At 44.1% G+C, this 14,444-nt stretch overlaps 1 protein-coding gene across 1 annotated transcript in view; it reads right to left on the bottom strand.

The window, feature by feature from the left end:
- The window catches only part of ESYT3 (extended synaptotagmin 3), a 44,767-nt gene extending 30,613 nt beyond the window's left edge, over nucleotides 1-14,154 (bottom strand). The window contains exons 1-4 of the mRNA XM_081188457.1: nucleotides 13,666-14,154; nucleotides 4,086-4,127; nucleotides 3,352-3,486; nucleotides 2,711-2,787 (exon numbers count right to left, since the gene is read on the bottom strand). Coding sequence (XP_081044583.1) covers nucleotides 2,711-2,787; nucleotides 3,352-3,486; nucleotides 4,086-4,127; nucleotides 13,666-13,974 — 563 coding nt within the window. The 5' untranslated portion in view covers nucleotides 13,975-14,154. The remainder of the gene's footprint in view (nucleotides 1-2,710; nucleotides 2,788-3,351; nucleotides 3,487-4,085; nucleotides 4,128-13,665) is intronic.
- Between the last annotated feature and the right edge of the window lie 290 nt (nucleotides 14,155-14,444).

A 14,444-nucleotide genomic window follows, 5' to 3' on the forward strand; every position in this document is an offset into this window, starting at 1 on the left:
TGAGACTGCAGTAATGCCAACATTTAACAAAAGCTAACTATAACATCTGGAAATAGGGTTAAGTCAAAACAGCAATGTTTTGTGAGCTGTCTCATACCTGCAAAACCCATATGTTCTTTTTTTTAAAAAAAAAAATCTCCCAACCCTTTTGCAAAAGGTGTAAACTATTTGCAAGGGGGTGGAAAGAGGTACGTGCATTGCCCAAGTCACCATGCCAAAGCACTCTCTCTCCCCAACTCAGCTGCACAGAATGGACTAGCTGAGGCAGGGCATGTGTTCACATTCTGCTGCAGCTGGTTGTGTACAGCTATGCACAAATAAGAGCTAGGCCAGGGAGGAAAAATGTCTTGCCCTACAGCAAGGAATGGAATCACGACTGCAGCATACCAAGAAGACACGGTGCATTTCCCTGCTGACCTGGACAACTAGAGATCCTGTTCCTCTATCCCTTCCTCAGAGTGAGGGCAATGGGAGTCTTTGCTTGCCCTAAGTGACGTCATCACATAACCACACCTGATTACAGAGTCCTATGTAATTCCCATATTCATCACGTGTTCCCTAATTGGTTGAGATCAGGCAGTGAAGAAGCCTTTCAAAGATAGGGAAAAAAATGGCACCAAAGCAGCAAGTTGCAGAAAGAACTGTTGTGGGGAACAACATGGCAAAATGTGGTAGGTCCTCATTTCTCCTCAATCTTGACTATTTTCCTTCCCCCCAAAACAGCAATTTCACATTGAAAAGCAAACCTCGCAAGACTTCAGCATAGAGCTAGAACTTCCCAACCACCAACACTTTGATAGGAAGGAATTCTTCTCCACGTTTAACCTGCTTAGCTTTATTGCAGGTCCCATTTAAACTCGCTGAAAGTTGTGGAGCATTTGTCACATTACAGGTGTAAACAGAGAATTCCAGCTGCTCCCACTTTTTCTGACAGCTGCTCCCAGTTCACAAGGCAAGGCAACATTCTCCAAGGTGCCCAACTGGATGAGCCGGTTTTTCTGTCCACTTGGATCCTCCCTCTGCTGCGACTCTTCCTTAGGTGACCTCAACACAGCATCCTCTCTGAGTCATAAGGAGGACTGCGGATACCAGCCAAGCAAGACTGGCCTATTTGTAATGGAAAGCTACCTGCATGTCCAAGCCCTATCTGAGAGGACACCCACAAATCATTTTCACAATGATATGCCCTACCCCAGAGGGCACATAGTTGTGTCTAGGACACTGTTCCATTAAAACAACAACGACAACCCAAATGCATTCCCCACTAAAGCAACTCAACAGCACGTCTTATAAAGAACTGGCTTGAACAAGCCAGCACCACACAGTACTTTGCCCAAAGTAGCTCCTTGGAATCTGCAGTTTTATGGGGTTTTGGGGACTAATGTAGGCTAGGGTAGCTCAGCTGGTAGAGCATGAGAGTCTTAATCTCAGGGTTGTGGGTTCAGGTCCCAAGTTGGGCAAAATATTATTGCATTCCAAGATGTTGGACTAGATGACACTTGTGGTCCCTTCCAACTCTACAATTCATGATAAATCATTTTACTTTGCCCTTGGAGAGCAAGGGGACATCCAAAGTAGTATTTTTGCCACTCCTTTCAGCACACTCTTTAAAGTCTATTTTCATAGCTATAGACTAAGATGGCAGGAGGATTCAGCATCATAACAAATATAAAATCACATGGCTTTTCTGTAGTTTTGTAGAATATGTGTAACACTCCGCTGGTGAACTTTCACAGGCACCATCCACAAACCTTCAAGTGTTTCTCGTTTCTCAAAACCACACCAGTTTTGAGGCTCCTGTTTTTAAAATTTGCCATGTTCTAAATGCAGCCACATCAGAGAGACAGTCACCTGCAGCATCATGAATAAATAGAAGAGTTTGGATTTGATACCCCGCTTTATCACTACCCGAAGGAGTCTCAAAGCGGCTAACATTCTCCTTTCCCTTCCTCCCCCACCACAAACACTCTGTGAGGTGAGTGGGGCTGAGAGACTTCAGAGAAGTGTGACTAGCCCAAGGTCACCCAGCAGCTGCATGTGGAGGAGCGGAGACACGAACCCGGTTCACCAGATTACGAGTCCACCGCTCTTAATCACTACACCACACTGGCTGCAGCTTGTGGTTAGTTAGGAGAGAGCTTAACCACAATCCTGGATTTGGATGACAGGCTAAGCCAAACCTTGCCTTGCCATGGTATGGGAGTAAAAAAATAAAAAGGCTGCAAGCAACTGCAAGTGGGAGGCCACACATTCCCGTAGTCCTCCTGCGAAGCCATAGCTTGGTTTCTCATGATCTGACATGCGAACCAGGCTGCAGAGACCCTTGTAACTGCCCATTGCACTTTTTCTCTTTTAGCAACGTAGGAACAGGACTATATGCAAGCGCAGAAATAGCAACAGACAGCACAGGCTCTGCATTCATTAAATACTAATAAAGGTACTTTCCTTAATGGGCTCAGAATTTTCCCCAAACTATTTTCAAACATCTCTCAGTGCTGCAACATATGTCCTTCTCTTTGAGGCCCCGGAGGAGGAGGATAGAAAACATAATTGATTGATATAATTGATTCATGGAAAGCAATTCTATCAAGGTGCCCAAATCAGCTCATTGACTTTCCTTGACCACTGCACTGTAAGATCGGAGAATTCTCAGTGACAAGCTATAGGGTGGTGGTGGCGGCGGCGGGGGTGGGGAGCAATACTGTCCTACCATATTTGCAAGTCCAGGATCACTTGTCTTCTATCGACTTCTTTGGTATAGGCCTTTACTCCTTTGATTTTAGGGCACTGAAAGCAGAGAAGACACACAACAGTGTTATTTGCCACTGTGATGAGCAACATACTGAAAAAAGGTCCAATTGCTTTCGAAAACAAGAATGTTCAAATATCAGACTAGACCCATTTAAATCCCAGAGGAAACAGAACTTCGAACTTGGTTATAGCAGACAACTTGCCTTCTAAATCCTGTCCTGCTAACTTCTAAATCAGAATGGAACAAGGCATCCTAAACTGAACATCCCTCCCAGAGAAGAGGAATTCTGGTATTTAACAATGCTGCTAAAGAAAATTAAAGGCAGAGCCAAATATTTTGGTTAGACTGACACTAAGTTGTTACAGTCCTAACAAGGGCTGGCTATTTACACTTCTTGATATTTTTTAAAGCGCTAAAGAGCAGAAACTAAGCAGTTCACACACTTAGTATAAATGGAGGTGCAGGAAGAGAGGAGGAAATCTCTCACAAAGAGGTATATAGAAGTTACTTTGCTTTTAAGCACTATTCCTCCCCTTGCCCGAGCCACATATCCCAAAATCAATTAGCTTAGGTTTTCACAGCCAGTGCCGTCACCTTACCTTGTCTCCAAACTGGATTTTAGTGAATGTACATGTTTTCAAGTGCACGTTTTTAGCTCTGATTTTTGGTTCAAGGACTTCCTTAAATGTTTTTTCCATGATGCTCCCAAAGAATGGCCAGGCCTGTTCAAGAACCTAAATACCACACAAAGCAGAAAAAAAGAATAGAAGCTTTGCATCATACAATGGAGTCTGTACTGTGGTTCTGAGTATCTAAAGATAGCAAGCAGAGAGAGAGAGTTTGCTAGTTTCCTTTTTTAAAAATAAAATAAAATATCAGATTACAGCAGGAGCACTCAGTGAGGAGTGGAGTCCACTGCCATTTACTGCGAAGGAGAGAGGGAATGGCGAGGTGGTGAAGAGGCTGGCGGTGTGCAAATACATCATCACCACCACCACCATTTTCACCAACCGTTCCTGGATTCTAGAACAGAAGCAGGAAACGCATTCAGCACCAAGGATTGCACTGAAAACACATGAGGAGGACAGAGGGTCTCAAGTAAATGCAGTCCAAAACTTGAATAGCCCAGTGGCCAGTGATCATTCTTATGTAAACCTTATATAAACTGCCTGAAAAGTGGTATGCCCAACATGAGAATTTAACCCACCCACTCACTAGAGCAAATATATTTATTCACTGGACATTTATGTGCTGTGTTTTAGATCTAGCTTTAAAGAGAGTATATAAAGTCTATCCAGATCAAACTTGTCTTGATGTTGGTTCAGTGCCTCACCTTGTTCAGCCATTCCACCCGTTCAACATCAGGGAAGTGAACCTGGCAAGCAAGAATGAACAAAAAAGCAAGATGTGAGCTCATTTTTTGCAAAAATGAATTATAGACAGGGTGCAAGTAAGGACAACGGGATTATGAAAGACATTGATGAGAAACTATGGTGCACAGAACAACTTGTGAGGTTCTTTTCAATGTGAGATAGTCCACTGATGTGTGTGCGTTGGCAAACTTAGTAACGGGTTTCCAAGGAAGCTTGTTGCTTATTGCTACGCATTCAAGAGTACTGTTTTGGGCTCCCCTTTCCCAAAAGGGAAATTTAATTTCATTGAGTCAGTGGCCTTCAGAAGGCCTTCAGAAGACAGAGCAGTCAGCATTTAAGGCATTCTTGACAATACAGTCAAAAGAAGCAAGCACACAAGCAGGATCAAATTCTCAGTAACAGGAGGCCAGTCCTCCAGAGTCCAAATCCTAAACGGCTGCTTTTTTCCTTGCCATACATTTCAAGCACATCAGTTTCCTGCAAACTGTAACTTACTCCTCAAAGAGCTATAATCTCCAGCTCCTTTAACAAACTACAGTTCCCATGATTCCTTGGGGGAAGCCACGTGTTTTAATTATATAGCATGGATGTCTGTCTCTCTCACACCCATCCAGTTATGCTCTGCCTTGACTAATTTGAGCTCCCTTAGGGATGAAAGCAGTGCCTATTTTAGCTGCTTGACAAGCCAATTATTCTCCATCATGACCAGGGCAGTTTTTCTATGCTGCAGTAAGAGGACACGGCTCAAAACAAGACCAACGAAAGGATGCCTACAAACAATGGGAAGTTAGAGCATCACTTAAACTGCAGACCCCCTCATACACCAGAAGCTTTGGGGTTTTCACAAGATTATTTGTTCCACAAAAACTCCAACCTATGTAGAATTTACATAACTTTCCTGACTATGGTGCTTCAGGTTCTGTTCTGGGCTTCACTTGCTTTTGCACCATTCAGTTCATAGAGCTCAGCCAACTCAAACATTCATTGTGTGCCTGTGGAATAGACAGGACCTCTTCAGACTCAAGCTGGGACAATTCTGTTTTGAATACACCTCAGGGTAAAAAGATACCCTGATTGTGGAAGGCTAATATGTCAAGAACAAGAAGGGTTTAATCCTTGCATTATTATTGCTGTTTAAGCTGGTAGAGCATTCAAATACAGTGGAACCTTGGTTCTCAAACGCTTTGGCTCCCGAATGCCGAAAATCCGGAAATAAGTGTTCCGGTTTTTGAATGTTTTTTGGAAGCCGAATGTCCACTGCGGCTGTCGGCTATTGTTTCCGGGGTGCCTGCACCAATCAGAAGTTGTGCCTTGGTTTTTTAATGTTTCGGAAGTTTAACGGACTTCCGGAATGGATTATGTTCGAGAACCAAGGTACCACTGTACCTGAACGTTCAGTCTGACTATGCTATAGCCTGCTATTTATTAACATTTGAACTGGCTCCAAGAATGACAAATTCTCCATTTGAAGATCATCTCAGACACCGAATCTCTTGACTCCACGTTCCTCCCACTACTGTAAACTTTGCTTCTGTAGCACTGTCTGAACCAGCCACTAGTGACATGTAAAATTTGGTAGATACACACTGTTCATGGCCCAGATAGATGTGAATCTGAGACGATTACTGCTGTCCCAAAATATTCACAGCAAAAACTTAACCCTGTCTACTGAGAGGTAAGACCTATTGATGTCAACGGGGCTTAGGTAAAGGTAAAGGGACCCCTGACCATTAGGTTCAGTCATGACCGACTCTGGGGTTGCAGTACTCATGTCACCTTATTGGCCGAGGGAGCCAGCGTACAGCTTCTGGGTCATGTGGCCAGCATGACAAAGCCGCTTCTAGTGAACCAGAGCAGCGCACGGAAACACCGTTTACCTTCCCGCCGGAGCGGTCCCTATTTATCTACTTGCACTTTGATGCGCTTCCGAACTGCTAGGTTGGCAGGAGCTGGGACCGAGCAACGGGAGCTCACCCCATCATGGGGATTCAAACCGCTGACCTTCTGATTGGCAAATCCTAGGCTCTGTGGTTTAACCCACAGCGCCACCCACGTCCCTTTCCCTAGCACATTGGATTGCAGCCTCAGCAATCTGCTTCCACAGGTGCACTTGGGAAAAGTCTCACCTTAATTCAAATACAGTTTTATTAGAAAGGTAGAGCACATGCCATGCATGCCCAAAGTCCAAAGTTCAAGCCCAGCATTTTATTTTTTTTAGTTGAATAGTTGAAATGATCACGTCATGGGCAATAACTCTAGCTAAGCCTAGGGAACACTGCCATCTCTTAGAGTAGACAATACTGAGCTTGATAGACAGATCTGACATGATATAAAGGAGCTTCATTCTTATGAATTAATTTGCATCTTTTCTTTTAAGAGTGGAGGTTTCAAGCTAAGTCTAGTTCTTGCCATCTACAAATTAAAACATAAAAGCCCTCCGGCATGCTTTTCTACACATAAGCAGTTTGTTGTTGTTGTTGTTGTTTAGTCATTTAGTCATGTCCGACTCTTCGTGACCCCATGGACCAGAGCACGCCAGGCACTCCTGTCTTCCACTGCCTCTCGCAGTTTGGTCAAACTCATGCTGGTAGCTTCAAGAACACTGTCCAACCATCTCATCCTCTGTCGTCCCCTTCTCCTTGTGCCCTCAATCTTTCTCAACATCAGGGTCTTTTCCAAGGAGTCTTCTCTTCTCATGAGGTAGCCAAAGTATTGGAGCCTCAGCTTCACGATCTGTCCTTCCAGTGAGCACTCAGGGCTGATTTCCTTAAGAATGGATACGTTTGATCTTCTTGCAGTCCATGGGACTCTCAAGAGTCTCCTCCAGCACCACAGTTCAAAAGCATCAATTCTTCGGCGATCAGCCTTCTTTATGGTCCAGCTCTCACTTCCATACACCACTACTGGGAAAACCATAGCTCTAACTATACGGACCTTTGTTGGCAAGGTGATGTCTCTGCTTTTTAAGATGCTGTCTAGGTTTGTCATTGCTTTTCTCCCAAGAAGCAGGCATCTTTTAATTTCATGACTGCTGTCACCATCTGCAGTGATCATGGAGCCCAAGAAAGTAAAATCTCTCACTGCCTCCATTTCTTCCCCTTCTATTTGCCAGGTGGTGATGGGCCCAGTGGCCATGATCTTCGTTTTTTTGATGTTGAGGTTCAGACCATATTTTGCGCTCTCTTCTTTCACCCTCATTAAAAGGTTTTTCTAGAGGTCAACACACACAGGATTTTAAAATCACCTCATCTTCTACAGTAAATGGTATTAACACATTGGTGCTACTCTTATATGATAAAATGTGCAGCCTCACAGGTGCTAGAGATCAAACACTGCTGGCATTTTAGTAATAAAGGAGACCAATGCCACAGGAGCCAAGTGGCGTTGACCTCAACTGTCAAGCCTTTCTGCAGGAGTTAGCACTCTGATTCACCATGAATTGCAATTTTCATACTAATCAAAACTGCTCTTCTTCTCTATAAAATACCAGTTTATTACAGCTTTAATACACAACTGAGCTACATCTTACTTCAATGTTCTAAGAGAATAATGTCTACCTAGATTATTTGTGATAAAATATCAGTTTCTCTAAGGGAATAATGTTCTGAATGTGGATCCAATTTTATGATGTTTTAATTATTTGGTTGTATACTTCCATGGTGTTATTTTTTAAAAAATGAATTGGTAGTTTAAAAAAACTCTTATAAAATAGTTTGCCCTATATACCAGTGTCAGTGGAAATGTTTTATGAGAGCAAATAGTATTCCAACCTCTGGAAACAGCTTTTGTGAAGAGCCTGGATGCGTATCAGTAATCTGCAAAAATGAAGTCACCCCACCTTGTGCAAAGTCACCACTGAATACAACCTAAAGTTCTTCCTTGCCTATGATATGAATGTTATAGCCGACCTTCAGTTTTACAGGTGTAAATAGAAAGTGGAGCATTGCTGTCCAGTAAAAACAAAATGTTTTTCACCTTGACAGCTTCCTCTTTGTTACACAAGAGCAAATGCCACAATATGCAAATAACAGGGCTGGAACAATTGCAGGAAGCAAGATCAAATGGTACTGTCTGTATTGTATGTTGTATGCAATATTAATGCTTTATATTGGGTATACAATGTATTTATGTATGTCTGTTCCAACTGTAAGTTTGGAGACCTTTTAACTTCAAGCAACTAATGACTCTATAATAAAATAATAATAATAATAATAATAATAATAATAATAATAATAATAATAATAATAATAATAATAGTTGTTATTATTTCTCCCCCTGAGATATTGCCCTTCCCCCTCAAAGTGAGACACGTCTAATACTTACTTTGGTGTAAGTACCACACTGAATACTGCAGGTCCTACTTCTGAGTAAACATGCATAAGTTTGTATTACTGTATTAGGTAGGCTGTTGATACCTCCAAATGCAGTATCTTCTGGCGGATCAGGGTGAAACTTCCTGCAGAATCAGTACAGTACTGGGAATTATAAACCCAATAATTTAACAGTACAGTGGTACCTCGGGTTACATACGCTTCAGGTTACAGACTCTGCTAACCCAGAAATAGTACCTCGGTTTAAGAACTTTGCTTCAGGATGAGAACAGAAATCGAGCGGTGGCGGCACTGCGGCAGCAGGAGGCCCCATTAGCTAAAGTGGTCTTCAGGCTAAGAACAGTTTCAGGTTAAGAACGGACCTCCGGAACGAATTAACTACTTAACCTGAGGTAACACTGTAGAAAGTTATCGGGCAGAATAAAAAAATACATGCAATGCCATTTATTTTACTCTCAGCCTTAGCGTTCATAACCTGCCAAGCTGGTATATTAGTTGGATGCCTTTGACCAGGTCTTTATTCAGCCCTGTTGCAGTTAGGATTTGTAAAACTTGAATATTTGATTTGCACTTGTATATGCATGGCTCATGGCAGGGCAAGTCAAAAATAGGAAAGAACAAAAACCCCCAACACCAAATCCATGTACTGAAGCAAACCAGAAGTGGCAGCTGAATCCTGCTTTAACACTGGCAATGGGACAATGCCCCACACTGCACCCGAGAGTAGGAAGCTAGCTTGATTGGTGCAGGATACATAACATGGCAGACAAACAACTGTCCATTCCCTGTACCACTGCATCTGCTTCACTCTGCCTTGTGGCAGGGCTGACCCTGACTTGTGGGGCGCAGAAGATGGTCCACTTCTAGATTGTTTCACCTATTGACTCATTTGCTAGAGCATCACATAGGCATTCCATTCAGGTTGAGGATTTGACAGTATATTATATACAAAGTAATGGGAGCATCAAAAATAAGAGTTTCCTGAGAATTCCATCCCAATGACTGAAGCTAGCTAAACAACCAGCAGGTTCAAGAGTTTGATGTCAAGAATGAGGGCCCCTCCCATTGCAAGAAAGCAGTAAAAACTTAAAAACATGCATAATAAAACCTCACACACAGGGAAAGCCCGTTTGTTGTTGGCAAACCCAGCTCTAAACAGGCCCGACTGATGCAACCTTCTGCTGTTTACACCACCCAGACCAACACTTTCATCACAGTGACCTTGTGGTGGTGAATGTATCCTATGTCACTCCAAGCAGAAATGATCACACAGAGGCTATCTACCTATAAAGCACTTCCTTCTGAAAGTCTAATAATGTTCTCAATTATTTATAACTGCCAACACCTTTACCTCGAGTTACATACGCTTCAGGTTACATATGCTTCAGGCTACAGACTCTGCTAACCCAGAAATATTACCTCAGGTTAAGAACTTTGCTTCAGGATGAGAACAGAAATCGTGCTCCGGCGGTGCGGCGGCAGCAGGAGGCCCCATTAGCTAAAGTGGTGCTTCAGGTTAAGAACAGTTTCAGGTTAAGTACAGACCTCCGGAACGAATTAAGTACTTAACCCGAGGTACCACTGTACTACGTAAAATATTTTTTTCCGGTGAAGGAGGAAAAGCTGCTCTTGACCTTCTGCACATTATGTTGTACAGAAGTAAAAGAGAAACCTATGAAGCAATAGAAACTGGACAAGCAACATTCAAGGATGGGAAAATATTTCAGATACTTTAGGCATCCATCATGATAATACATTGGAAATTCCAGAGTACAATACCAAGGCCCGCTTCTGCTGGAGTGTGTGTGTGTGTGTGTTATTGACTGCAACATTGACACAGCTGCAGCAAATAGGGAGGTGGAGTAGATCCTTGTGGGGGAGTCAAGGATTAGTGATATTCCCAGGGTGGAAGAGGCTGAAACACAGACGAAGGCTAGGTTCACATTCTCATTTACTGTGCACTCCCAGAGTTGCCAGTGCTGGGTTTTTCATTCATGTTCACTCTCCAAAATGCATATGTATCCTTTGTTATAGGATACATCAAACAGTGTTTCACACAGATTAGAGTCCTTCAGTCATTCCTAATTCATCTCCAGCCAAGGTGTGAACACCTTTGCATAGGGTAAAAACATCCCTGTTCATCAATGTGCTGCCCCCCAGTCTATGTATAAGAACATAAGAAGAGACTGCTGGATCAGACCAATGTCTCTCCTAGTCCAGCATCCTGTTTTCACAGTGGCCAACCAGGTGCCTGTGGGAAGACCATATGCAGGATCTGAGCACTTTCCCCTCCTGTGGATTCCAGCAACTCGTATTCATAAGTATTGCTGCCTCCAACTGAAGAGGCAGAGCAATAGCCATCTGTCTACACCAGAGGTGCACAACCTGCAGCCATCTAGATGTTTCTGCACTACAACTCCCATCAGCCCCAACCAGCATAGCCAGTGATCAGGGATGTAGTCCAACAAACATCTGGAGGGCTGCAGGCTGTGTACCCCTGGTGTACACAAACAGAAATTAGTCAAAGCCATACTGATGTGAACAGCTGGGGGGGGGGGAGAGAAGAGCTGTGAAATGCGGGGAGGGGGACAACTTCACTGCTCTCTCAGGTGGTAATGTGAACACACCTTAAGCTGTTTGGAGAAAAGGCGGGATGCAAAAATGATGCAATGCATAAATAAATAAGCTGCCAGTGCTACAATACCACTCAAGGATTAAAGAAGGATACACTAATATAATATTTAGGAGTCACAAGGGCGCCCTGAAGACAGATTTTCTTGTGATCCAAGGTTCTCCAAGAATGTGGCTCAAAACAAACAAACAAATGTGGCTTCTGGTGGTTTCTGAGTGCCTTGAAGACAGTATTGAAAGAGATGTTTGGTGGAGAGAGGTGAACAATATCAAAGCTATGAGTGCAGATGGGACTTAAAGGAGGAGCAGCAATATCTACCTCCCTAGGTAAAAGATTGGGGGGAAATTGAGAGGAGACCCAGGGGTGAGAGCTGGAAGAGAAGCCTGCAACAAGGGAATGGTGTGGCTACATTTAATGCATGCAAGTTGAGCTTCTGTAGAATAGTATTTGGAAATAGCCCCCCACTCCTGTTTTGCATGCTGCCATTCTTTCTCTTGCTTAATTTTAAACTGTTGGATTAATTAGGTTAGCATATTTACACTGTTTTATACAATGCTCTTTGGGCTGATTTTTAAATATTTATTTACTGAGATCATGTTGATTTCAAGTTGCTCCTCCTCCTTTTTTATTGTTATACTTGCTCTTGTTCATCCTGCGAATGACTTTAGGCACAGTTTTGTGAGGAAGCAGCACAGAAACAAACAGATGATCAAAACTTATGATCAAATTGCCTCAGGGTCAAGTGTAGCAAATTGCACTTTTCCCTCTGCGTGTTACTGCTCTTGTAGAGCCAATTGCATTTCAAGCAGAGAACACTATATGAGTTTGACAGTGCAATCCTATTCCTCACAATGCAAACACTTGCTTCAGAGTAGGGGTTTCCCTCAGTACCTCAGCAAGAGAGGCGAGGTTTAAGTCCCCCCTCTGATCTCCTTCACTGTCAGTCCCAGCTGATGCAACTCTACATTTAAAACAGCAGCAGCAGGTTCAGAAACAAAAAATGGCACCCAGCTAAGTTTTAACCAGAATAGGCCCACTGAAGTTAATAGGCCCAACTTAATCATGTTCATCTGTTTCAATGGGTTTACTCTGAGTAAAGCTTAGCTATCACACAAATACCTATTAACCTCACATGAGAGCACAATAAATCTGAACTCCAAACTCTCCATCATCTCAGTTCACTGAACAGATGAACCACCACAGTTATTTTAGCCATCACTGTTACATCTAATGGCATATTAATGTCAGTGGCCTCACAAGCACATACATTTCAAGATACTGCCTGTTATCCAAGTGTTGGGCTGGGACTATTCAGATGCTGTACAAAACCTTTACCTTAATATAAAAGTGGGGGTGAGGCTGGGGGGCGGGAGGCAGAGGTCAGCTGTGTCCCCTTGTCAATAAACATCTTCTCTCTCACTGCTGTGATAAAACTAACACTGTCAAGCTCAGTTACATCTTTAGAGAACCTCTACAAATCATCAGAAGATGGGGAATCTGCACCTTCCAAATGCACTCCTGACCATTGGTCATGGTAGCTGAGACAGATTGGAAATGGGGAAACCAACAACATATTACCTTTTCACTATCAGGACAGCCAATCAGAAAAAGAAACAAGCACAGGGGAAACAACCGCAAACAACTTCAAGTGGCAGCCATGAGTTTTAAGTTTTCTTTCCTGATAACAGTTTTTGTTTTAACCGTTTCATAAGCTGCCTGGAGCCTGAAAAAGGCGGCACAGAAGTATATGAGGCTGCAATCCTACAAACAATTAACCAGAAGTATGTCCCACTGAATTCAATAGGGATTACTTCCCAGAAGAAGTTTACAGGATTGCATTATAAGTGACCTACAACATTTCAGAAGCATGCTTTTAAACATCAACCAGTGTGACCACAAAAGATTATCAAAAACCATTCAAAAACATTTAAAGGCTATTAACAGCAATTAAATATACATTACAAAACCAGATACTGAAAGCTAGACACCTATTTGGCTTTTAAGGCCTCATGGGGAAAGGATCTGTAAAGTTGTGATCCTAGTGACAAGAACATTCCACTCCAATCTTCGATTTCTACTGAGTATGGACCACAGCAGCACTCAATGCAGTAGCTTAGGGATATTAAAAAGTCACATTAATTACCAACATATTTTTAAAATTTATTTAACTACTGACAATAAGCTGGGGTGGCATCTCTTGGCTTAGTTACCACTTACCTCCAAAGTTTCAGACCAATCTTTCAACATGACACCACCAGAATGGAGAATTACCATTCAGAAAAAGTGATAAATTACAAGGGCGATTACTGCTTCTCCGTTTCAAAAACAGACAACCTGAAAGGGAATCTGCTTTGGCTCAAATATTGTTCCAGTTTCCCTCTGAAAAGCTCCTCACCGGTTTGGAAACTGAATATGAAGCAGTCTATAAATGCGTAAGACAAACCTCAGCGCAAACAAATAAACCTCAGCGCTGATAAATAAGGAGACGGGCACGATTTTTCCAGATTGCCATACGGGATCCAAAGCGGTCCCCCACAAGCGCCCCCAGGGCGCTCCTTCCCCCGCTCGCCCGCTTACCCAGGCCGGCAGCTGCTGCAAGGCGATGCCCTGGCTGATGGCTTGCTTCTCATCTTCGACGAGCCCGAAGGCTGCCAGCAGCCGGGAGCGCTTCTCGCGCCGGTTCCTCCGCCACCACATCCACAGCAGCAAGCCGATGAGCACCCAGCTCGAGCTGAGCCCCACGTAGCCGGCCAGGTACACGGGCGCCAGGCACAGCAGCGCGCGCGCCGCGAACGAGCCCAGGTGCCGGAGGACGGGCGACACAGACTTCGGCTCCCCCGACGCCGGCGCTCCGGCGCTCGGCTCAACGTCCGGCGGAGCCGGCATGGCAAGGAAGAAGAAGACGCAGAAGGAAAAGAAGAAGCGGAGCTGCTCCCAAGCGAAGGACCGGCGACGGCGTCGCTTTTCCCCGCCCGTCCAGCCAGGCGCTTCGACGGAGCTGCCGCTTCTCTAGCGCGCGGAGAGTTCCGAAGCGACGACCATCGCAGACGCCACTCAGCGGCTCCAAGGCTTCTCACAGCCCGAGCCACGCAGGTGTTGTTGTTGTGGCGCTTGGCCCCGCCCCCAGGCTTCTCTCAAGGGAGGGGATAGGGTGGGAGAGACCATGGGCGGAAGAGGCACCCACTGCTCTCTGCTGCCCTCTACAGTGCCTCTCGTTTCATGGCGAAGGAGGAAGCTACTATTGGTCCATCGAGCAAAAGGCCATCTACACCAGGGGTTGTCAACCTGGTCCCTACCGCCCACTAGTGGGCGTTTCAGGGCTCTAGGTTGGCGGTAGGGGGTTCTACCGCACAAGC

The sequence above is a fragment of the Podarcis bocagei genome (assembly GCF_964188305.1).
Source record: "Podarcis bocagei genome assembly, chromosome: 1".
NCBI classification, from domain to species: domain Eukaryota; kingdom Metazoa; phylum Chordata; class Lepidosauria; order Squamata; family Lacertidae; genus Podarcis; species Podarcis bocagei.